Source organism: Trachypithecus francoisi, unplaced genomic scaffold (assembly GCF_009764315.1).
Source record: "Trachypithecus francoisi isolate TF-2019V2 unplaced genomic scaffold, Tfra_2.0 Lachesis_group11, whole genome shotgun sequence".
NCBI classification, from domain to species: domain Eukaryota; kingdom Metazoa; phylum Chordata; class Mammalia; order Primates; family Cercopithecidae; genus Trachypithecus; species Trachypithecus francoisi.
The window spans coordinates 86,339,572-86,365,321 of record NW_022681456.1 but is presented as its reverse complement, the minus strand read 5'-3'; the positions used below and the strand labels follow the sequence as shown (position 1 = coordinate 86,365,321).

At 42.8% G+C, this 25,750-nt stretch overlaps 2 protein-coding genes across 12 annotated transcripts in view; one reads left to right on the top strand and one right to left on the bottom strand.

The window, feature by feature from the left end:
• Window positions 1–4,457, bottom strand: part of SENP1 (SUMO specific peptidase 1) — a 65,071-nt gene extending 60,614 nt beyond the window's left edge. Inside the window, exon 1 of one of the 4 annotated variants that reach the window (XM_033222272.1) lies at window positions 4,182–4,457. Coding sequence is in view for 1 of the 4 variants with exons in the window: in XM_033222271.1 (XP_033078162.1) it covers window positions 3,556–3,607 (52 nt within the window). In the remaining 3 variants the exon portion in view is untranslated. The other 3 variants (XM_033222274.1, XM_033222271.1, XM_033222273.1) reach the window with 3 other exon arrangements.
• PFKM (phosphofructokinase, muscle) overlaps window positions 3,301–25,750 on the top strand; it is a 47,564-nt gene continuing 25,114 nt past the window's right edge. Inside the window, exons 1-3 of one of the 8 annotated variants that reach the window (XM_033222262.1) lie at window positions 4,270–4,465; window positions 5,512–5,602; window positions 6,243–6,365. In XM_033222262.1, the coding sequence (XP_033078153.1) occupies window positions 5,521–5,602; window positions 6,243–6,365 (205 nt within the window). In that variant the 5' untranslated portion in view covers window positions 4,270–4,465; window positions 5,512–5,520. Of the gene's footprint in view, window positions 3,574–4,269; window positions 4,466–5,511; window positions 5,603–6,242; window positions 6,366–23,849; window positions 24,083–24,412; window positions 24,549–25,750 lie in introns of those variants that run through there. The other 7 variants (XM_033222260.1, XM_033222263.1, XM_033222267.1 and 4 more) reach the window with 7 other exon arrangements.

Genomic DNA, 25,750 nt, shown 5'->3' with positions numbered 1-25,750 from the left:
AGTACAAAGTACTTCCCCCAACATCATCAATCAAACTGCTACAAACCAAAGCCCCTTTGCCTATATAAAAATTACTGTCTCCTCTGATATATCCACTTTTTCCATAAAGATGTTAAAAACCAAACTGCTGGCGGGGTACGGTGGCTCACGCCTGTAATCCCAGCACTTTGGGAGGCCGAGGAGGGCGGATCACTTGAGGTCAGGAGTTGGAGGCTAGCCTGGCCAACATGGTGAAAACTCATCTCTACTAAAAATACAACAATTAGCCAGGTGTGGTGGTGCGTGCCTGTAGTCCCAGCTACTCGGGAGGCTGAGACAGGAGAATTGCTTGAACCCAGCAAGCAGAGGTTGCAGTAAGCCAATATCACGCCACTGCAACAGAGCAAGGCTCTGTCTCAAAAAAAACAAAAACAAAAAAAACCACAACCAAACTGCTTGGAACTAGGTTAATAAACATATCCTCGGCACATACGGTCCTGGCAGATTTCCAAGAGGAGGAGGCTACTAGGGATGGTAATAGTCACACCTATATATATTTATAATCTTATAACCATATTTTTAAAAATATCAAGCACTTCATCAACCACATAGCAATACCAGGGCTTCAATGTATTCATGAGGCTGGATGATGATAACAGGCATTCTTTGTGGTCACAATAATGAAAGTCACACAAAAGAAGGCTACTTAAAGTTTTCTTGGCATATGCGATCACGCCACTGCCCTCCAGCCTGGGCGACACAGCTAGACTCTGTCTCAAAAAAAAAAAAAAAAAGTTTTCTTGGCAGAGCTACAGACTAAGCAGAGTAATTATCTGATTACCTAGTATTGCCAGGAAGGATCCCTAAAGAATTTAAGCCTTAGATTTAGGCTTCAAATGTATTTCCAAATGCTCAACTTAAAAGACTTCTTTATCTAAAAATTCTTCAGGTTATTTTTTCCCCTTCTTTCTTCTTTAATAGAGTAGACTCCCTTTGGTTCCAGATTAAGGGGGAAAAAAATCTTATCAACCAATACATTAGCAACATCTTTTTGACATTTTAAAGTTGCTTCATAACTGTCATTACTAGCCTTTTAAAAATTATTATGAAGAAGAATGCCAACTTAAAGGCTTGGTGCCCAAAAGAATAATCCCACGTTAATTTCCTTGCATTTTGTTGAGATAGATGTGAAGAGAAAAGGAAGCTAGAAATTCAAAGAATTTTACCGATTATATCCAGAGAGGTTAAATGACTTGCCTGAAATCACACAGATGGGGCAAAAAGAAGACAAGAATCCATGTACCCTGATTCCAGGGCAAAGGCACATTTCAAACATCATACAACTTCAAATCCTTTAACACACCCTCAAAGATTCATATGCACTGGCAATTTAAAAGTAATCCCTCACTAACCCTGGGGAATCCACACTGATTTATAATTTTAAATAATTAAAACCCCACATTTATATTTTAATACAAATATATCCAGCTTCTTCAGGGTGCTTACGGTACATTCTTTTAGCCACTTGCAGTTACATTGGGAAAAGGAATATTTCACCCCAAGATTCTCCATGAAAATGCTGGATCTGGAACCTTGATGCCACCAAATTCATGCAACTATAAAAATGTTTTCTTTTTTAAAAAATGATTCTAATAATTCATTTCCTAGTATACACTGGTCATGTAATTTACTGAAAGAACATAAGCCATTACAAATATTCAGATGAAGTCAGGTTAGTAGCAGAACACAAGGCAATGGGAAATCTGAAAGAACAAAAAAGATCACAGTCTTCACAACTGCGGTGAAACATTTATAACCTTACACATACGCAAAGAGGGGAAAAAGACAATGTTTAGGGCTGTGAGGAAGTCACTAGAAAATATATATTGAGGCCGGGCGTGGTGGCTCACGTCTGTAATCCCAACACTTTGGGAGGCCGAGGTGGGCGGATCACAAGTTCAGCAGTTCGAGATCGGCCTGGCCAACATGTTGAAATCCTGTCTCTACCAAAAAATACAAAAATTAGCCAGGTGTGGTGGCAGGTGCCTATAATCCCAGCTACTCGGGAGGCTGAGGCAGGAGAATTGCTTGAACCCGGGAGGCAGAGGTTGCAGTGAGCCGAGATCACGCCATTGCACTCCAGCTTGGGCGACAGAGCAAGACTCCGCCTAAAAAAAACAAAATCTATATCTATATCTGTATCTCTATGTCTTTCTCTCTCTCTCTATATATATATATTTAGATCTATATATATCTATATAGGCATTCTTTGTGGTCACAATAATGAAAGTCACACAAAGGAAGGCTGCTTAAAGTTTTCTTGGCATACGAGATCACGCCACTGCCCTCCAGCCTGGACGACAGAGCGAGACTACGTCTCAAAATATATAGATAGATAGATAGATAGAGATAACTTCACCTAACCTATATATATCTATATATAGATATAGAGAGAGAGAAAGAGAGAGAGAGAGAGACAGAGACACGCAATGTTAGCTTTATCCAGGACCAAGATGTGGTTAGAACAATTTATAAGAAGGGTGTGAAAGCAATCACGTGAAATCGCCCTTTTCCAAGTTCTGAAAAACAATTATGTGTACAATAGTGTGTATTATATCGTCATGTGTTTGAGGGTTCTTCCCCTCTATTTTTACATGTAATCTCTCCCAATCAGACTCTAACACCTTAAACACCTTAATACTCTAACGCCGTAAACCCTAAGTATTCAAATTCTTTCATACACATTCATTTACCGGGCACCAACTATGTGCATTAAGAAAGGGTCCCTGCCACTGGGCAGCTCACTGTCTAGTAGGGAAAGCCAGATCCATAAACAGGTACAGCAAGACAGTAGAGCTGGTACAACTGATAGAAGATGTAGAAGTTGGGAAGAAAAGGACAGAGTTCCAAAGCAATAGTCAAAAACTGCATTCCCTTAGGCAGAAGTAGTAGAACCTGTTTTTGTATCCATCCACTCCCTCTAGACAACTCATTAGATGAGTGATATGAAGACCATCTTTGCAGTTGGGATAATTAATTGAAGTCAGTTAAAAATGAAAAAGCCTTCCTAAAAGGGACTAGAGAGGAAAAATAAAGGGTGGTTGGGCGGGGGGAGGTGTAAACTGGAAGTAGGTTAAGGGATCATGCTTAAAGAGATGCTTAAAGTTGCATTGTAACTGTAATTTCAAAGTCAGGGCAATCTGTATTTCAACATGAGTCCTTAACACAAATTATTTTTATGAAGAATAAAGATTTAGGAGATGATGTGATCTAATCCATCCAGAATAACCAGTTATAACAAAGACCCTCAGTCAAATAGTTGGTAGTAGATAAAAGGCTTTATATGAATATTACAAGAATCACCACCACTCCAAATATAGTAAGTGTACCAAATACGAAGTAAAATGACTTTAACAAGGCTGACTTGAAAGTGATAAAGGAGCAAGTTATTGCCAACCAGATAGTGGAAATACTGCACAGGCACCGATAAACAGAAATCACCAAGCTCAAGGAAAGAGAAACGATCCAGAGATCACGTTAGGGTACACCAAGAAAGAGACGGTTCAAGGGAATTACCAGGAGGCGATGAGCCAGGTAAGCAAATTGTGGCAGTTAAGGGGATTTTCATAACCTGAGCAGGAGGGTCCAGACGTTTCTTTCTGGTGGTGGCACTAGCGATATCACATCTCAGGGAGATACCACAGAGTAAGAGAGTTGGAGAAATGTTTACGTGAGACGCAGAAGTAGTCGAGAAATATCACTGGGGTCTCAAGGAAGGCGGGAGATGAAGCCGGTACCACAGAAAGCCAAGCTTCCCGGTGAAAACAGCTCTCCCTAGAGAAGACCCTGCTCTGGCGGGAAAGCCCCGGAATCGCAACCAGCCTTTTCCCAAGAACCGCTGGGCGCTGGGATGGGGCCTGCTGTAACGGCAGGGAGACGGCCTCTCCGCGGCCCAGGAGAGAGAGACCAGAAGGAACGGCCTCAGGTAGCCTAACGGCCACCGGCGGCCACAGCGCGGCCACCGGACAGCAGGGGGGAGGGGAGGTGGTCCCAGGGGGCGGGGCAGAGGAAAAGGCGCCGGCCCCACAGTGCTCCCCGCTTCCGCCCAGTCCAACCCGGGCCGGCGCATCGGGTCCGACACAGTCTCCTGGACCAGGCTCCCTCCATCCTCACCCCTCCCCCAGCTTCCCGCCGCCACTCACCGAACCGGAACCGGCTGCCATGCGAAGGAGTTTCCGGCCGGGCGCGGAACGCAAAACCCGGGAACCGCCGCGAACCGGAACCGCCTTCACAGCACCGGAAGAGCCGCTAGGTGGCTGCAGAGGAGGGGGCTGGGGCAGGAGGTCAAAGAACAGAGTTAAGGACCAGTGGGACGCCTGCGCGGTGTGGCGAGGCCCGAGAAGCCAAGGGAGCGTTTAAGACTTGTTGTAATTTCTCAGTACCCTTTTCAGTCTGGGCGTTTTCGCTTTCTCGTACTCGGAATACTGTTAGTGAGCCCTTCGTCCTATGCTTTTCTCTGTTCCCTCAGCTCCCTCACTCGCCGCCTTCTGGTTCCGCACGGCGAGTTTTGCTTGGGTTCCAGTTTCCATGGCAGCTTTTCGCTGTGGTCCTAAATCTGCGGAAACCTGTGGCTTCCCGCGACAGATGGGGACCTGAGATCTAAATCGATCTCAGGCTATCTTGTGTTTTATTGAGAATCACAGAACGTTAGTGCTTGTAAAGATTATTGGAGATATTTTAGTGTTACCAGGTTCAGAGAAGTGAAGGGATTTCCCAAGGGTTTTAAGTGCACGGCCCATCTAAGACTAGGAAACAAGTTTCTTAACTTGCAGTCCTATACTCTGCACCACCTCATGCTTGATTGACCATTCAGCAAACAAAAAAAAAAAGAAAAAAGCATCTTGAGGACGGATTAGGCTAGACGCTGGCAAGATGTAGAAACTTCGAGAACTCTGGAGGAATTTGAAAGACAGGCAGAGCTGTGAGGAAAGCTTTTGGGAGCCCACTAGAGATCTGCTTTTCTGGGTAGAGATAGAGAAGGACCCAGGAATCACCTCTGACCTCTGAAGGGCTTTGTTGTTCCTGGGACACATTGATTAACTTGGAATCTGCCATACTTTCTAAAAGAAAATAATGGGAAGAAATATGTTTGTTCATTCAGGCTGTTTGTCAAGCACCTCAGCTTGGTAGGCCTCTGGACCCAGGCCCTGTAGAAGTCTTAGAGAAATGCCCCCTTAGTAGGTCCTTTACGCTCAGATGACAGCAACAGGCACAGTCTGAGCTCAGACGTGAAATAGGGTAGTTTGTGGAGGCCCCCAGCCTTTCTGATACTCTCAGAAGCTTACTGAGTTCAGGGGATCCTGCCCTGTCAAATACATCAAAGTAGATTATTTGTGTTGCCTCATATGCTGATACTTTTATATTGTCAAGTCCTAAGGCCTAGTAGTAATGAGCGTAACTGGTCTATGTCAGTCATTGACATCTTATTCCACAGCTCTGTTCGTTTGGATTAAACTCTGTCTCTATTTCTAGGAGGCAGCCATGCATAAAGACGAGTTTCATCTGAAATTTTTCATGTGTGTGATTCAATCTCGCCAGTTAGTCAGGACTCCTCAGAGAACAGGTACCATTGTTTCCTGATCATACTCCAGTGACAGAGAATGAGTTCTCTCACAAGAAGTCTCAATATAGGGTGTGAAGCTTTCTAGTGTAAATACGGATTTGAGGGGTCAACTGACTAGTTTATCACATTCTCACTTTGATAAAATATTGATCACTGAGTCATGTGTTTTCCAGGTAAGATTTTGACCTGGTTTGTTGTGATAGTCGCCAGGCAGATAAGGAGGACTTGAGAGTTGAGGGGGGAACAAAATTTACCCCATGAGTTGGTCATTGATTTCTGTGTTGTTATGTGAATTACTTTGACCAGTGTGGGCTCATCTGTGGGAATCTTTATTGTCATTATAACTGACACTCCAAAACTATCAAGTAAATCAAGCCTTAAGGAAAAATGGCCTTCTCATCCACCCCACCTCAAAGTATCTAGTTATATGTTCTGTTTTTCCCCCATGTATGTCAAGGAAATGGAATCTTTTTGAGGTAAGAAAGTTGTTGAGAACAGTCATCGCTTCTCTAATTTTTCACTGAATTTTTGGAAAGAAAGCCCTGAACAGCTCAGAGTCATAGGAAAAACGAAAGGGAGTAAGAAACACTCCCTTCCCTGAATCCCACCTTGAGGGTGACCTAAAGCTATTGTTTCTCAGCTGGGGAAGCTTCTACTTCCAGCATGCTCATACCAAAGCCACCAACAAAGACAGACACCTTGAAGAGTCTAGATACTTTGGATGATCCAGACACTGTGAGAAGCATACCTGTTTTCAAAACTGGTGAGGCATGTGGGTAAACAGCAAGAAATGTGCAAAGGAATATGGGAAAGTGAAAGTTGTATGCATAGTGTTATAAATCAGGGTAGAGCTACTAAAGTAAAGCTGAAATACAAGTTAAGACCCACGGGGGAAAGTCTGTGTGTGTGTGAAACAGAGAGAGAGAGAGAAAGAGAAAGACAAATGGGGAGGGAAAGGAAAAAGAAAAGGGAGAGAGTTGAGGATGGATCATCTGGGAAACTGTAGGGAAACGGACGTTTCTCTCTATGAAGAATAACAATTTGGTAAATATTAAATCAGTTGGCTCATAACTGTAAACTACTAATCTGGTTTATCGTATTGTCAGCATCCTTGATATATAAATATGTGAAACTTAAAAAAATTGACTAAATGAGTTACTATTTTACAAAATGATTCCAAATATTGTAAAAAATTTTCATCTTAGGAAACCGTTTAATAATAGGTTTCTCATGTATGTTTTAAATAATGTTCAATTCACAAGCAATTTATACGAAGCTTCAGAAACACATCTGTATGTTTCGTCTCAATTACATCTATATTGAAGTCAATTCACTGCAAATCTTTTTTTTTTTTTTTTTTTTGAGATGGAGTCTCACTCTGTCACCCAGGCTGGAGTGCAGTGGCCGGATCTCAGCTCACTGCAAGCTCTGCCTCCCGGGTTTACCCCATTCTCCTGCCTCAGCCTTCCGAGTAGCTGGGACCACAGACGCCCGCCACCTCGCCCAGCTAGTTTTTTGTATTTTTTAGTAGAGACGGGGTTTCACCATGTTAGCCAGGATGGTCTCGATCTCCCGACCTCGTGATCCGCCCGTCTCGGCCTCCCAAAGTGCTGGGATTACAGGCTTGAGCCACTGCACCTGGCCTCACTGCAAATCTTTATCGAGTTCCCACTATTTGCCTAATAATATACTAGAAATGATAGGTTATAAAACATACTTATAAGACATATCCTTGCCATTGCCCCAGTAGCGTACAGTTTGGAAATACCTTAGCGATTATTTAGCTCAACTCTCTTATATTTTCAGAAGGAGCTCAGGACTAAAAGGTTTTCCTCGGAAAGTTAATAATTTCATTAAAGTAGCAATTCCTAGAACTTATGAAATATATATCAGTATTTAGCCATATTTTTGAGCACTCACATTTGAAATCATTGGACTAGACTCTCCAGGAAGTGAGAAAATGAACTAGACACTTTCCCTGTTTCCTAGGATCTTATGATTAAGGAGGGGAGATAATATGGAACAATGTGTAAGTTAAGAACTTAATAACTTTGGTTCAAAATTTTGAATTGGTTCAAAATAGGAAGTCATAGATATGTAGAGAAGGGAAGAACCAGCTGACTGCTCAGAGCCAGCTTTGCTTTTCCTTCCTTCCTCCCTTCCTTCCTTCCTTCTTCTTTTCTTTCCTTTTTTCTTTTCTTTTTTTCTTTTCTTCCTTTTGCAACTGTTTGTGGTCTACATCCCTTTAATCAGACTTCCTTTGCCCCTGCATAGAAAGCAGCAAGAAATAAACCCAGCTGATAGCTTTTTCCTATTGTTTATTGACTTTGTACAGATTATTTCTTATTTGTCCTCATCTTTCCTGCTTTTTTGATTCTCCTTTTCCTCTGATGTACCTAATACTCACCTCAGACTCCCTTTGCTCTGATGACTCATTTGGACCTGCTTCTGTGGTTTGAACTCAGCATTGTCTCATGGACAAAATTCTGATGTTCAACTTCTGCCTTTAAACCCTGCGGTCTGTGCGGCTCAGGTAAGTGGCCACTCTAAACCCTTTCAGCTTTCCTACTGGAGAAAGGAAATCCAGTATTTTCCCAGCACCAATAAGGTCTCCATTCCTCCTCTTCTGCCTGCCTCCCTGCTTCCTTCCTCATCCTTTCCTCTTCCCTTCCTTCCTCCCTCCTACTCTTCCTCCTCCTTTGACTTCCTTCCAAGAGAATTTGTTGAGCACATACTATGTCAGGTACTGTAGTTGGCACTGGGAATAAAGTAGTAAACAAAACAGGTACGTTGTCTGCTCTCATGAAGTTTATAGTCTTATGGGACTAAGACAGTAATCACACAATCACACACATGGTTATTTAACTAGAATGGTGCTAGTGCAATGAAAGAAAATCATACCATGTAATCAGAGGATAAAACAGGGGATGTAATATGGCCTGAGAAGTCAGAAAAATGTTTCTCAGGAAGGCCTGAGGGATGAGTATGCATTAACTAGGTAAAGAGAGAAGAGCTTTCCAGAAAAGGGGACAATAGACTATGAAACAGGAAAGAGTAGAATGGGCCAATGTGACTTGATGATGGGAGGAATAGCGGGAGAGTGAACTGTACAGATGGTGTAAGAGCCAGATTGTGCAGTGCCTTCTAGGTCTTATTGACACTTCTGAGCTCTGGGAAATCACTGAAGAATGATAGGATCATGTTGCCTTTTAAAACATGTTTCTGGCTCCTGGGTGGGGGATGGATTGGAGAGGTACAAGGGTAGTTATCTGCTCTGATGAGATGAATGCCACTGCCTTGCTCCATTTCTTACCTCTAGGCAATGCATCACTCTAGGGCACCAGTGAAATGGTGAGGAACTCATGTCATCAAACAGCAGAGATGAGCACAGAGCTACTGGTACCCAAACATAAAAAAACCCTGGCCTGATGTCTTTCTGCTTCTGCCAGCCCAAGAAATTCACAGGGACTCCCTCCAGGGTATTCTGCTTCTTGTTCTAAGTGCAGTTGTACATGGAGATTCTGTGCTCTAGTCCTTAAGAAAAATGGAATATATTTCTTTCTTGTCTCATACCTGGCAGGGAAGCAGCTGTTGTTTTTTCCGACATCTTGCCTATCAGTATAAGCAGCTCTGCCTGTACTATAATGAGGCAGGCTGTGTGTGTGTGTGGCCCATAGAGGATCAGCTCCTGACATAAGAAAGCCACTTGATCCTGCACTGGGGTGTAGCAAGAGTGTGAGTCACCTAGGCTGTACCCTTTACTCCTATGTCCTGACCCCTAGGCTTTGCAAAGAAAGGTGATTAGCATTTCAAGATAGGTAAGAGTGTGGGACAACTACCTCCAGGACAAAAGATCAGGGGTAGCAGGCACCTTTGTGGTACAGGCTCTGATCCAGCAGATCCAGCTGCCCACTAGACATAAAGCCTCTCCTGTATATAAAGACTTCGATGATGGGCAACCTGCCTAGGTAACTAGTGACTCTCAAGACTACTTCTAGTGACCTGAAAATGGGGAAGCATTCCAAAGGAGTGGTGCTTCACCCATTTGCTTCTTGTGTCACAGCTTCTCCCTGGAAGATAAGACCTTACTATCATATTCTTCACTTCATCTAGGCCAGCTATCACCAGCATTGCCCATGCCCCCTGCTGCCCTTCTGATTCTCTGTACCTGGGTATTCTGTACACTCACACCTAGGTGAATTATGCAGACAAGGATGCAGTTACCCCAACATTGTGAGTGCAACTGAAATGTAGAGATTACAATTGCTGTCCATGATCCAAGTTCCCTTCAAGCAGGTGTATTTGCCTTCTGCATCAGAGGCAAGATTCTCTCTCTATATGCTATGTTGTAGCAATCCAAGAAGCTGGACCCTTGCTGAAGGAAAATCAATGGGAGTTCTGCCTCTATCAAGATTGCCTTAATCTCAACATAGTCACCATTCATCATTGACCTCCTGACCCCAGACTTCCAGAATCAGTTCCACAGAACTTGAGTCTTCTCCTAGAGCTAAAATTTTCAGGGCTCTTACATTGCCAACTGAATTGGGAAGGTCATTGAGTGGGAAATATCACCTTACAAATGCTCTTCTTTCAGTCAAGTCTGCAAGGATATCAATAGATCTATGGAACACTTCTTTCATCTTCCATCATTTTGTATATATACACTTGGACCGCCCTTCTCTGGGTGGTCCCATGTTAAACTACCTCTCAGTTACCCAGGGACGTGTATTTACGGGCCTAGAGGTATATTCCATGGACTATGTACTTGCTAAACAGCTAAGGCTTCCACATTGTGTTTGATTAGGGGTTAGCAGATCTGAAGAGGAAGACTCCCAGGATTGTGTTATACAATAATTATTTGTCTTCTCTTCTCTGATATCCCCAAAAGCTTACTTTTTTAAGGAAAGAAAAAGTTTATCTGGCTCAAGGTTGAGGCTACATTCCTCTGCTGAAGTTTGTTTACCTCTGCCATAATCAAATCTTGAAAGTGGTAGCTTTAGCTTATAATGGGAATTATCTTATCTCCTGTGACCTCTTCCCTGAACTGTCTCTCTCAGTAAGTTGATTGTAGTTAGTGTGAGTGACCCCACAAGAGCCATCCAGACTTTTGAGGCTGACAGATTCATTCTTCAAGTGATGGTGTTCTTGGACCTCCACAGCTTAGAACAATTCTTATCAAACTTCGACTTGTGTCAGACTCACCCTGATAGCTTGTTAAAACACATTGCTGTGTACCACCCCCAGAGTTTCTGATTCAGTAGATCCCAAGTAGGGCCCAATAATGTGCATTTCTAACCAGTTCGCAGATGATACTGATTCTACTAGTGTCAATTGAGAACCATTGTCTTAAACCAACTGGGGTACCTGAAGAAACTCAGCCTGTCCCTGCTAGGTGAGGTGGAATAGCCAAACAGGTGCCCTGTGTCAGGAACCTCAATATTAGTGACTTGTGGAGTCTGCTTTGTCTCCAGGAATCATCCTATCCCAGCTGGAGCTAAAGATGACTCTCCAGACAATGGTTTCATGCCTGTGCCCAGGGTCTCTCATCATGGAGCCACATTCTAGTGGGGAAAAGCAGATAACAAGCAGTATATTCATCAGGTAATGACTAGATAAGCTCCATGGGTTGTGTAGAGGTGAGAGGGCCAGATATATAATTGTTTCAACCCAGAGAGAGACCCATACCTAATTGCTGCAAGTGTTTCACAACGTCAACCTGCTGAATCATTATTGCCCGTGTGTAATTCTGATTCCAGTCCAGAGGAATCTTAGTGGTCCTTTGATATAACACTCTTAATTTTTCCCTGTCTCAGATCTCTGCCTTTGCTATTGTCTCTATTTGAAAGCAGTTCCCCTATATCGTACCTAGCATGGTTTTCTCCCTTGTTCATTTAGACCTCTTTTTAAATATCATCTCCTCAGTGAGGTTTTTCTAGTTCACCCTACTTAAATAGCATGCATGTCACTCTCCTTCTCTGCCCTGCTTTATTTTTCCTCATAGCATTTATCACCACTTGACTAATTTGTTTATTACATGCTTTGCTCACTAGCATGTAAGCTCCATGAAGAAAGAGGTATTTGTTTTGTTTCATTTTGTTTTTCCAGTTCGGGATCCCCTTGAGCCTAGAACAGTGCGTAACATGTACTAGGTTTACAGTATTTATTGAATGGATACATGAAACCTGTTATATGCTGTTTGCTTTTCTCTTGGGTTAGAGTCACACCTGCGTGACTGCCATATCTACTTCTCAATCCCAAATGTCCTGGTACACCATCAGTAGCCTCATCTTCTTCATTTTTTCATCACAGTGGTCTTAATATAGATCTGTACCTATTTAATAGACATGATACTATCCTCGTGGTGGTGAATGTATTCATGTATATGGCATACAGCATCCTCTTACTGCCCCGCACCCCGTGTCAGCCTCTGGTAATCATTGTCAAAGAGATCTTCTATCTACATAAACTACTCAACTGCCTGGCAGTAATGTTTGGTTTTATCCTGGTTTGGAGGGCATTGCCCAAAGCTCTGCATGTCTTCATTTACCTATCCATGACATACAGGGTTAATGGTCAGACAGAGCATATGTATTAGGTATTTTAGAATACCACTGCAGCTCTACTTAGGGGTCCTACCTAACTAGCTGCTGGAGAATTTTCTTTTTCTTGCTTTCTTTCTTTTTCTTTTCTTTTTTCTTTTTTTTTTTTTTTTTGAGAGGGAGTCTTGCTCTGTCACCCAGACTGGAGTGTGCAGTGGCACCATCTCGGCTCACTGCAACCTCCGCCTCTGGGACTCAAGCAATTCTCCTGCCTCAGCCTCCTGGGTAGCTGGGACTACAGGCGCATGCCACTACACCCGGCTAATTTTTTGTATTTTTAGTAGAGACGGGGTTTCACCGTATTAGCCAGGATGGTCTCGATTTCTTGACCTCATGATCCGCCCACCTCGGTCTCCTAAAGTGCTGGGATTACAGGCGTGAGCCACTGCACCCAGCTGAGAATTTTCTTTAAACATCTCATACTTATCTCCCCCAGAATTCCTTCTTTCATAATAATTATAATTTTTGACCCTACTATGTGCCTGGACTTCACTAACACGCCAATGGCTGGCTGATACTTGGAGAGCTCTAAGAAGCTTGAGGACCTTCTTAATGTCTTCCTTTACACTGAGGATCAGCATAAAGCAATTGCTGAAAGGCATATTCTTTATGCTGATCCTCATATGAGATTATCATTTGGCTCTCCTCTGTTCACATCAGCTTTATCTCAAATGCTGAAAATAGGAAAACCACCGGCAGATAATTGAAGGTAGAGGAATGATGGGCTTTAATCTCATGGTCTTCTGGCTCCAACTGACCTCCCTCTTTTTTTTTTTTTTTTTTTTTTTTTTTTTTTTTTGAGACGGAGTCTTGCTCTGCCGCCCAGGCTGGAGTGCAGTGGCCGGCTCTCAGCTCACTGCAAGCTCCGCCTCCCGGGTTCACGCCATTCTCCTGCCTCAGCCTCCCGAGTAGCTGGGACTACAGGCGCCCGCCTCGTCGCCCGGCTAGTTTTTTGTATTTTTTAGTAGAGACGGGGTTTCGCCGTATTAGCCAGGATGGTCTCCATCTCCTGACCTCGTGATCCGCCCGTCTCGGCCTCCCAAAGTGCTGGGATTACAGGCTTGAGCCACCGCGCCCGGCCCTGACCTCCCTCTTAAGCATTCAATCCTTTTTTTTTTTTTCTTTCGCTTCCTCCCAGGTCCAGCTACCGTAAATTCTGAATTGCCAGCCTCAGCAGCTGAAGAAAGCTGGGTGTATTCTAGACAAAGTTCTAGATTTCCAGCGGTATCATGGCGAATTCCTATAGTTTAATCATTGGAATAGACATAAGCCCTCTTGAGAGGCCTATCGGAGGGCCCCAGGTTCTTTTCCAGCACAAACCTAGTGCATTTCAGCTTTCTACTCTGGAGGAAGGGTCCAAGGTGTTATTTTCCAGCCCCCTTATACCATAATAGCAATGAAAATAATCTTGGAATGAGTGAAAATCTAGCTACTGGCTTAGTTTGGTTGCCTCAAGAGTTTGTTTGTGCCATCTCTTATTTGACTATGTAACTTGCTTCTTTGCTCTTGTTGTCCATGGTTCTCTAACATTGCTGAGCTGTGCACTTTACTCCCAACACTTTCCTTAGTCACCCTAGCTTGTATGATAATGCTTAGAGCTCTTCCTCAGCCCACTCTTCTTAGTCACCGCACTGTGTTCATTTGTAGGCTTCATACACCAACACTCTGTCCTAATGTATGCTTCTCAGCCTCGCTCCCACCCCTTGGAATGTCGATTGGACAGATACCATATTTTCTAGAACTGCTTAGATCTCAGACATTTTCTTCCAACATCTATCCACCATAAAATTATGAATCCAATTTTTATTAATAAGGCAAGTCAACAATAGCTAGCTAAAGTGTTGAGTCCAATTTGTTAAGGTTCTTGGGAAGCTATATTTGAAATTTAAAAGTTGTTTGATGGATAGAATATTAGGAAAAAAGGGAAATGCATGGTCTTGGAGTTTAGGATTAAAGGAAAGAAAATCCATTTTTAAGGAACTATTCCTGTTTCATCATATCATTCATCTCTAATGCTGGAAAACATATCCACTGGTATCTTTCCCGTAAACAATACTGAGTAAACACTGACAAATTCCCACTATCCAGGTACCACTTATTTTTACTCCTTCTGCTTTAATATATTCATGTCATTAAAATATGATACATTATTAATGTTAATGGGGTTATTGATTTTTTTTCAATTATATTCCACATCCAATGACATGTAAACTTCCTACGAACATTTGATAAGCCCTCTAGGTTATAAACTCCCTGGGAGCTTATTATATAGCTTAGTAGCTGGCACAGTGGCTGGCACATGAGTCCTCAATAAGTATTTGTTAAATGTATGAATTAATTAATAACAAATAGGAGTTTCTCAAGATTCTTGTCAGGAAGAAATTTACAGCCATTTCTTAATACGAAGTATTTCTTCCATCAGCTACTCTATTTTGTGTTGGTTTTTACTACTTTAACTCAACAACGTCTTCAGTTTGTGGATTGCCTTGAGATGACCATAGGCAAGATGTAAGTGCTTCTGAGAAAATTCTCCTTCTCTAGGACCCCCAACCCCTAACTTACCTGAATTTGCCTAGGTGTCCTTTGAGATGATGATTTCTTTCTTTCTTTTTTTTTTTAATTTTGTGTGTGTGTGTGTATTTTTATTATACTTTTAAGTTCTAGGGTACATGTGTACAATGTGCAGGTTTGTTACATATGTATACTTGTGCCATGTTGGTGTGCTGCACCCATCAACTTGTCATTTACACCAGGTATAACTCCCAATGCCATCCCTACCCCCCACCCATAATAGGCCCTGGTGTGTGATGTTCTCCTTCCAGAGTCCAAGTGATCTCATTGATCAATTCCCACCTCTGAGTGAGAACATGCAGCGTTTGGTTTTCTGTTCTTGCCATAGTTTGCTGAGAATGATGGTTTCCAGCTGCATCCATGTCCCTACAAAGGACACGAACTCATCCTTTTTTATGGCTGCATAGTGTTCCATGTGCACTATGTGGTATATATGTGCCACATTTTCTTAATCCAGTCTGTCACTGACGGACATTTGGGTTGATTCCAAGTCTTTGCTATTGTGAATAGTGTCGCAATAAACATACATGTGCATGTGTCTTTATAGCAGCATGATTTATAATCCTTTGGGTATATACCCAGTAATGGGATGGCTGGGTCAAATGGTATTTCTAGTTCTAGATCCTTGAGGAATCGCCATACTGTTTTCCACAATGGTTGAACCAATTTACAGTCCCACCAACAGTGTAAAAGTGTTTCTATTTCTCCACGTCCTCTCCAGCACCTGTTGTTTCCTGACTTTTTAATGATTGCCATTCTAACTGGTGTGAGATGGTATCTCATTGTGGTTTTGATTTGCATTTCTCTGGTGGCCAGTGATGACGAGCATTTTTTCATGTATCTGTTGGCTGTATGCATGTCTTCTTTTGAGAAATGTCTGTTCATATCCTTTGCCCACTTTTTGATGGGGTTGTTTGTTTTTTTCTTGTAAATTTGTTTGAGCTCTTTGTAGGTTCTGGATATTAGCCATTTGTCAGATGAGTAGATTGCAAAAATTTTCTCCCATTCTGTAGGTTGCCTGTTCACTCGGATGGTAGTTTCTTTTGCTGTGCAGAAGCTCTTTAGTTTCATTAGATCCCATTTATCAATTTTGGCTTTTGTTGCCGTTGCTTTTGGTGTTTTAGACATGAAGTCCTTGCCCATGCCTATGTCCTGAATGGTATTGCCTAGGTTTTCTTCTAGGGTTTCTATGGTGTTAGGTCTAACATTTAAGTCTCTAATCCATCTTGAATTAATTTTCATATAAGGAGTAAGGAAAGGATCCAGTTTCAGCTTTCTACTTACAGCTAGCCAATTTTCCCAGCACCATTTATTAAAGAGGGAATCCTTTCCCCATTTCTTGTTTTTGTCAGGTTTGTCAAAGATCAGATGGCTGTAGATGTGTGGTATTATTTCTGAGGGCTCTGTTCTGTTCCATTGGTCTATATCTCTGTCTTGGTACCAGTACCATGCTGTTTTGGTTACTGTAGCCTTGTAGTATAGTTTGAAGTCAGGTAGTGTGATGCCTCCAGCTTTGTTCTTTTGACTTAGGATTGTCTTGGCAATGCAGGCTCTTTTTTAGTTCCATATGAACTTGAAAGCAGTTTTTTCCAATTCTGTGAAGAAAGTCATTGGTAGCTTGATGGGAATGGCATTGAATCTATAAATTACCTTGGGCAATATGGCCATTTTCACGATATTGATTCTTCCTATCCATGAGCATGGTATGTTCTTCCATTTGTTTGTGTCCTCTTTTTCTTAATTTGTGCTCATTTAGTTTTTCAGGAACTCCTGGGGATGATTGAGCCTTTGACAAAGATTTTCCGCTTGGCAAGACTTTAGTCAGGTTCCTGAACCTTCTCTTAGACCTATCCATGCACTTTCTTGTAAAATCCAGTTTTAGCAAAGAACCCTGCTAAGTCAGTTTATGAAGAACCCACCCCCCCATCCTCAATATATGGTCATCCTCAATATCTGATCAGGTTTCTCTCCCTCCACCACCCGCCAGGGGATGCCTTATTACCCTGGTCTGTCTTCAGCAAGAATCCTGTTAGCTTGTTTTAGCCAGAATCCTCCTTTCCCCTGATGTTTTCTCTTAGTAATTTCTGACCCTGACCCTGCCATAAATTCCCACTTGCCCATGCTGTAGTTGGAGTTGAACCCAATCTGTCTTCTCCACTGCAAAATCCCATTGCTGTGGTCCCTATACCTATCACGATGGTCCTGAATAAAGTCTTTCTTACAGTGATTTTTTTTTTTTTTTTTGGTGGGAGTGGGGATGGTGTCTCACTCTGTCACCCAGGCTGGAGTGCAATGGCACTGCAGTCTCCTCCTCCTGTGTTCAAGCAATTCTCCTACCTCAGCCTCCCAAGTAGCTGGTACTACAGGCATGCGTCGTCATGCCTGGCTAATTTTTGTATTTTTAGTAGATGCGGGATTTCACCATGTTGGCCAGGCTGGTCTCAAACTGCTGACCTCAGGTGATCTGCCCACCTTGGCCTCCCAAAGTGCTGGGATTACAGGTGTGAGCTACGGCACCCAGCCCCTTACAGTTATTTAGCAAGTATCATCGAATAATTTTTTTAAACACCCTGAACAGAAAAAGGGATCTAAAAGATTAAATGTCGGCCTGGCGCGATGGCTCAAGCCTGTAATCCCAGCACTTTGGGAGGCCGAGACGGGCGGATCACGAGGTCAGGAGATCGAGACCATCCTGGCTAACACGGTGAAACCCCGTCTCTACTAAAAATACAAAAACTAGCCGGGTGAGGTGGCGGGCGCCTGTAGTCCCAGCTACTCGGGAGGCTGAGGCAGGAGAATGGCGTAAACCCGGGAGGCGGAGCTTGCAGTGAGCTGAGATCCGGCCACTGCACTCCAGACCGGGCGACAGAGGGAGACTCCGCCTCAAAAAAAAAAAAAAAAAAAAAGATTAAATGTCTCGGGATAAGGCTGTGAGTAAATGAGTGACATTTCCTTGCCTTCACCTAATTAAGATAGAGTTATTAGTGCAATAATTCATTAAGAGTACTTTTTTCTTTTTTTGAGACAGGGACTTGCTTTGTTACCCAGGCTGGAGTACAGTGTGGTCCCATCACAGCTCACTGCAGCCTTGACCTCCTGGGCTCCAGTCGTCCTCCCACTACGGGTGCACGCCACCATGTCCAGCCAAATTATTTATTCATTTATTTTTGTAGAGACAGTCTCACTATGTTGCCCCATAAACCAACACAGACTGTGTTGGTCTCAAACTCCTGGGCTCAAGCAACCTCCCACCTTCATCTCCCAAAGTGCTGGGATTACAGGCTTGAACCATGGTGCCCAGCCCATTAAAAGCACTTTTAATGATGACATAGGAGTTGGTAGTGGGTAAAGAGAGAAAGGAATGCATTGCCTCTCAAATTTCAGCCGGTGGTAAAAGTTTATCCATCGAACATTGACAAATGTCAGACTTTTAGTCTCTTTTTCCTGTGAGTTAATCTTTCCTAGATCTGGATGAGGCAGATAATGGGGCCTAAGAGAAAGCCTGTTTGCATCCACTATTTACTTCACTCATGTAGATTTCGTCTACAAATGCGAATCTCCCCACAAAGGACAGCTTTACAGAACCCTTCCTGTGTCCGCAGCCTCTGAATAGCTGTCTTAAAATATGCCAAAGTGTATTTTACAATAGCATATTTTAGTTTCCTACAGGAACTTTTCAGGCTTTTTCTTTCTAAATGTTTTTTAATGTCTTCATTGAGATATAATCCAATATCATAAAACTCACCTATTTATGCAATTCCGGCTGGGCACAGTGGCTCTTTCTGGTAATCCCAGCACTTTGAGAGGCCAAGGCAGGCAGATCACTTGAGGTCAGGAGTTCTAGTCCAGCCTGGCCAATATGGTGAAACGCCGTCTCTACTAAAAATATAAAAAGTAGCCGGGCATGGTGATGCACGCCTGTAATCCTAGCGACTTGGGAGGCTGAAGCAGGAGAATTGTTTAAACCCAGGAGGCAGCGGTTGCAGTGAGCCAAGTTTGCACCATTGCACTCCAGCTGGGGTGACTGAGCTAGACTCTTATCTCAAAAATAAATAAATAAATACATAAATAAATAAAGTGTACAATTCAATGGTTTTCACTATATTCATACAGTTTGCAACCACTGTAAGTTTAGCACATTTTCATCAACCCCAGAAGAAACCCTGTACCCATTAGCAGTCATTCCCCAATTTCCCTCAGTCCCAGGCAACTGCTATCTACTTTCTCTTTCTACAGAGTTGCCTATTCTGGACATTTCGTATAAATGGAATCATATGATATGTGGTCTTTTGTGAATGGCTTCTTCTACGTAGCATAATGTCTTTATGTTTTATAAACCAAAAATAAAATTCTAAGCTCCCTGACCATCTGAGTAGACCCCTCCTCTCAGCCAAAGGCATTTCAAAGTTAACCTAAAAAACTAGTTCAGGTCATCAGGGGAAGGGGGAGCTGGACATGCCTTCTCCTTTTGGAATTATTGATAGAACAGACCCTTCAAGTCTGATAAGAAACATTTACAATTAGTTGGGCGTGGTGGCTCACGCCTGTAATCCCAGCACTTTGGGAGGCCAAGGCAGGCAGATCACCTGAGGTCAGGAGTTTGAAACCAGCCTGACCAACATGGAGAAACCCTATCTCTACTAAAAATACAAAATTAGCCAGGCATGGTGGCGCATGCCTGTAATCCCAGCTACTCAGGAGGCTCGGTCAGGAGAATCACTTGAACCCAGGAGGCGGAGGTTGTGGTGAGCAGAGATGGCGCCATTGCACTCCAGCCTGGACAACTAGAGCAAAACTCTTCTCAAAAAAACAAAAAAAAAAAAAAGAAAAATTTACAATCTATTCTGTCTGAAGCCTGATACATGGAGGCTTCGTCTGCATGGTAAAATTTTGGTTTCTACAACCCCTTATCTTAACCCAGACATTCCTTTCTATTGATGATAACTCTTTAAACGGATTGCCAATCAGAAAATCTACCTAGGACCTGGAAACCCATGCTTCCAGTTGTCCCACCTTTCCGGACCAAACCAATGTACATTTTACATGTATTTTTGCATGCTAAGAGAATTAAGGAAAACAAATACATCTTACATGTATTAATGAATGACTTATATCTCCCTAAAATGTATAAAATGAAGCTGTGGCCTGACCATCTTGGGCACGTGTTCTCAGGATATCCTGAGGGCTGTATCACAGGCCATTGGTCACTCATATTTGGCTCAGAATAAATATCTTCAAATATTTTACAAATTTTGACACTTTTTGTCATATGGATATGACACATTTTATTTATCCATTCTTCAGTTGATGGACTTTGGGTTCTTTCACATTTTGCCAGCATTATGAATAATTTTGCTATGAACATTGGTATACAAGATTTTGTGTGAACACATGTTTTCATTTTTCCTAGGTATATACCTAGGAGTGGAATTGGTAGTTAATGCGACAACTCTATGTTTAACATTTTGAGGAACTGACAAATGTCCACTGCAGCTGCACCACTTTACATCCCTACCAGCAATGCAACAGGGTTCCAATTTATTCACATCCGCTCTAACACTTTCCTTTCTTTTTCCTTTCCCTCCCTCCCTCCCTCCCTTCCTTCCTTCCTTCCTTCCTCCCTCTCTCTCTCCCTCACTCTCTCCTTTCTTCCTTTATTTCTTTGTGTCCCTCCCTCTCTTCCTCCCTCCTTCCTTCCTTTCTTCCTTCCTGCCTTCCTTCCCTCCCTCCCTTTCTCTCTCTCCACCCCTCCCTCCCTCCTTCCTTCTATCTTCCTTCCTTTCTTTTTTCTTTTTTGATAATAGCCACCCTAATGGATATGAAGTAGTATTCTCTTTTTTTTTTTTTTTTTTTTTTTTTTTTTTTTTTTTTGAGACGGTGTCTGGCTCTGTCGCCCAGGCTGGAGTGCAGTGGCCGGATATCAGCTCACTGCAAGCTCCGCCTCCCGGGTTTACGCCATTCTCCTGCCTCAGCCCCGGAGTAGCTGGGACTACAGGCGCCCGCCACCTCGCCCGGCTAGTTTTTTGTATTTTTTAAGTAGAGACGGGGTTTCACCGTGTTAGCCAGGATGGTCTCGATCTCTTGACCTCGTGATCCACCCGTCTCGGCCTCCCAAAGTGCTGGGATTACAGGCTTGAGCCACTGCGCCCGGCCATGAAGTAGTATTCTCACTTCAGTGAAGTAGTTCTGATTTGCATTGCCCTAATCGCTATTGATGTTGAGCATCTTTTCTTGTACTTATTAGCCATTATATATCATCTTTAGAAAACTGTCTATTCAAGCCTTTGCTCATTTTTTTATTTTTTATTTTCGAGACAGGGTCTCACTCTGTCGCCCAGGGTGGAGTGTGGTGGTGCAATCTTGGCTCACTGCAAGCTCTGCCTCCCAGGCTCAAGTCACTCTCATGCCTCAGCCTCCCAAGTAGCTGGCACTATAGGCATGCGCCACCACACCAGGCTAACTTTTTGTATTTTTGTAGAGATGGAGTTTCACCATGTTGCCCAGTCTGGTCTTAAATTCCTGAGCTCAAACAATCCACCTGCCTTGGCCTCCCAAAGTGCTGGGATTACAGGGGTGAGCCACTGCACTCGGCCAGTTTTCCCTATTTATTAACATCTTGCATTAGTGTGGTACAGTTATGATAATTGATAACCCAATATTTATACATTATTATTAGCTAAGTTCCATAGTTTACATTAGGGTTTACTCTTTGGGTCGTGTAGTTCTATGAATTTGACAAATGCATAATGTCATGACAAATGTATGCCATGTGTCTGTTATAGCATCATACCGAATCATTTTAGTGCCCCTAAAGTCCCCTGTGCTCCACCTATTAATCTCTCTTCTCTATCCCAAGCCCCAGGTAACAACTGATATTTTTATTGTCTCCATAGTTTTACCTTTTCAAGACTGTCATACAGTTGGAATCATACAGTATACAGCCTTTTCACACTGGCCTGTTTCACTGTGTCTTTTCATGGCTTGATCATTTCTTTTTATTGTTGAAAAATACTGTATTATATAGCTGTATCACAGTTTGTTTATTCACCTTTTGAGGGACATCTTGGTTGCTTCCAGCTTTTTGCAATTATGAATAAAGCTTTTATAAACATTCATGTGCAGGTTTTTTGTGTGGACATAATTTTCAGCTCATTCAGGTAAATACTTAGGAGTGCTCTTGCTGGATCATGTGGTAAGACAATATTTAGCTTTGTAAAAAACTGTCAAACTGTATTCTACAGTGACTATAGCATTGCGCATTCCCACCAATAATTAATGAGGGTTCCAGTGGCTCCACATTCTCATTAGCATCTGGATTTTTGAATTTTAATCAATTAATCATTCTAATAGGTGTGTAGTGGTGTCTCATTGCTTTAATTTGCAGTTCCCTAATGACGTATGATGTTGACATCTTTTCATGGTTATTCGCTACCTGTATATATCTTCTTTGGTCAACTCTTTCGCCCATTTTTAAATTGAGTTGTTTTCTTTTTTTTGTCAGTGAAAAGAGTAAAACTGTAAAACATTTGAAGAGATTTATTCTGAGCCAAATATGAGTGACCAATAGCTCCCCCATGACACAGCCCTCAGGAGATCCTGAGAACATGTGTTCAAGGTGGTCGGGCCGCAAGTTGGTTTTATAAATTTTAGGGAGATACAAGATATCAATGAATATATGTAAGATGTACATTCGTTCAGTCCAGAAAGGCGGGATAACTGGGAGCGGGGAGCGGGGCTTCCAGGTCATAGGTAGATTCAAAGATTTCCTGACTGGAAATTGGTGAAAAGAGTTAAGTTACTGTCCAAAGACTTAGAATCAATAGAAAGCAATGTCTGGGTTAAGATAAGGGGTTGTGAAGACCAAGGTTTTATCAGGTAGACAGAGCCTCCAGGTAGTAGGTTTCAGAGAATAGATTGTAAATGGTTCTTATCAGACTTAAAGAGTGTGTTCTATCAGTAATTCCAAAAGGGAGGAGCATATAATGAAGCATGTCTGGCTCCCCCTTTCCATCAAGGTCTGAACTAGTTTTTCAGACTAACTTTGGAATACCCTTGACTGAGAGGAGAAGTCTATTCAGATGGTTGAGGGGCTTAGAATTTTATTTTTGGTTTACATTCTTGATGAGTTGCAAATGAGTTCTTTCTTTATTCTGGATGCCAGCCCCTTATCAGATATATGATTTGCAAATATTTTCTCCCATTCTATGGGTTGTCTTTCCACTTTCTTGATGGTATAATTTGGAGCACAAATGCTTTTATTTTGTGTAGTCAAATGGGGTTTTATCTCCTAGTCACTTGCATTTGTATTGTTTGTGCCAGAATGTGCAGGGGTAGAGATAAAAGTAAGCAAGAGGAAGAGGGCAGTAGTAAAAGCAAGAGGAGACCTGACTGTGGAGACAATGAAGCAAACGCATAGGTGGAGCAAGGGAAGGTGAGACTTGAGTAATGGATGCACCTCTTGCTCTGGGAGCATCTGACCCTTTTTCCAGGATGGATCCTGTTTGCTGTGAAGCCTAATTTACATGCTTGCTTCACTGCCAGAATCCCGCCCCCATCCCTCCCCACAGCAGGCTTGAGAAGTGGCTGTCACAGCCACGCCCTTCCCTCTTGACACTTCCATTCCAAGTAGCTAGCTTTTCTGTACTTTCTCTGAGAAAGGTAATGTAAATGTAAAAGAAGTTTTTGAGGCTATTCTATAGAAGATGTCATAATTCAATGTTCCTCAAAGACAGGGACTATATTTATTTATTTTTAAAAAATATCTCAGCACCTAATGCAAAATCTAGCACACAGACTCCCAATAAATGTTTGCTTAAAGACGGATGGGGGCCACAGGGGCAGGTTTTATTATCAGTTGCTGAACATGTTGGACTGCAAGGTGTCTCAGGGAGTCTGGACTAGGAAAAAGTTCTGTGTTGAAAACAAGAGAAGCAACGAAATAATTTCCTATTCCCATTAAATAAAGATGCTATTCCCATTAAATAAAGACTCTGGGGAGTGAAGAAACTAAGCCGCTGCCATATCTGAGCCGAGTTCTTAGGGGGAGGAGGAAGAGGAGGAGAAAGGCAAGCAGGAGGAGGCGGAGCCTTCTTGTCAGCATCTGTTAGTGGAGGTTGGGAAGCCTCTCCTCCTTCCCCCCTCCTCCTTCCCCCTCCCTCCACCTGGCTCCTCCCCGTGTTCGTCCAGCACACCTCCCCCCTTTCCCAAGGACAATCTGCAAGAAAGCAGCGGCGGAGGAGAGCTAAGACTAAAAGGCAAGAGGGGCCGTTGAGTGAAGAGCAAGGGGGAGAGCTGGGAGTGAGGCGGGAAGGTATGGGCCGGGAGTAGGCGGTAGGGAGAACTGAAAGGAGCAGAAAGGAAAAGAAGAGGAGATACGGCATCCTAAGCCGAGCCGAGAGGGGGATGGGCAGGGCACTTGTGAAGAATCCTAGCCCCTTGGCCAGCCCCCTCCGCTTGCAGGCTCAGCTGCATTCCCCGGGAATCAGGGATGGGTGGGTGGGGCTCGGACGGGTTGCCCTTGGCTGCCTGACCCTACCCTGGCACTAACCCAATTCAAATCAGTGCGCCTATGATGCTGCTTGTCTGTTTCTCCCTGCCGCGTGCTTATATACACACGTGATTTTAGAGATATGTTTTAATATCTGTTTCTCTCTACGTGCGTGTCATTGTGGGTCTGTAAGGGATGCTTATACATGAGTCTGCATGAATTTCTGTGTCCTGTGCCTCTATAACTGTCGTAGAGATTTCAGTAGAAGAATATGAGCTGGTTTTTACAGGTCAGCACTCTTATTTTCTCCCTCACTGACGCTGCCAGGGGTAGAATAGCTCTGTGTGGGATTCTACCCCCGTCATGAGCTCCAAGAGTGAATGAGAAGAAAAAACGGGAGGAAAGGGATCAGCATACCCAGATGTCTTGTTCTTTTCTTTCCATCTTTTTTCCTTCCTGTTTGCCCTAGTCACTTAATCTTTCTTTTTTGAAAACAGCAGAAATTTGAACATGAACATTCCAGTTAAATAAGAGTGTCTCTAGTTACACGTGTCTGTATGTTCCTTTCACTGTTTGCCACTATATGATTTCTGAAATCCAAGTTAGGAGTGTGTTTTAAAGTAGAATATGGAGGTATATCTGTATCCAAGCCTATTTTACGTTTTTCATACATTTGTATTTCATGTGGTTCATCAGTTCATTGTTTTCAACAAGTATTTATTGGGGTCCTGTAATGTGCATAGACTTTGCAAGTCTTTAGTGGGCTGTGGGAGAGTTTTTAAAAATGATCATGATCCCTGCCCTGGAGGAGTTCTCAGTCTACGTAGGGAAAATGACTTTAGTAGCCATCCAGTCCAGTGGTTGGCAAACTTCATCTGTAAAAGGCCAGATAGTAAATATTTTAGACTGCCGGCTCATGAGTCTCTGTCACAATATCCATCCTACTGTTGTAGCACAAAGACATCCATGACAATACGTGAATGAATGAAGGTGGTACACACACTGGAATTTGAACTTAATATTTTTCACATGTTATGAAGTACTTTTTGTAACCACTAAAAAATATAAAAACCTTTCACAGCTTACTGCCATACAAAAACATGAGAAGGGCTGGATTTGGCCTACAGACTGTTGTACGCTGACCCTGATCTAGTCCAACCCTCTTTTCAGTGCATAAGAAACAGTTAAAATGCCACATAAAGCAGGCCTAGTATGGTGGTTCATGCCTGTTATCCCAGCACTTTGGGAGGCGAGGTGGGCAGATCACTGAAGTCAGGAGTTCCAGACCAGCTTGGCCAACACGGTGAAAACCGTCTCAATAAAAAATAGAAAAATTAGCCAGGTGTGGTGGTGTATGCCTGTAATCCCAGCTACTCGGAAGGCTGAGGTAGGAGAATCACCTGAACCTGGGAGGCGGTGATCCAGTTTAGACAACATGTGATTAGAGGAAGTCCAAAAGAAGGCTTCCTTGACCTGTGGTAATCAGTGAAG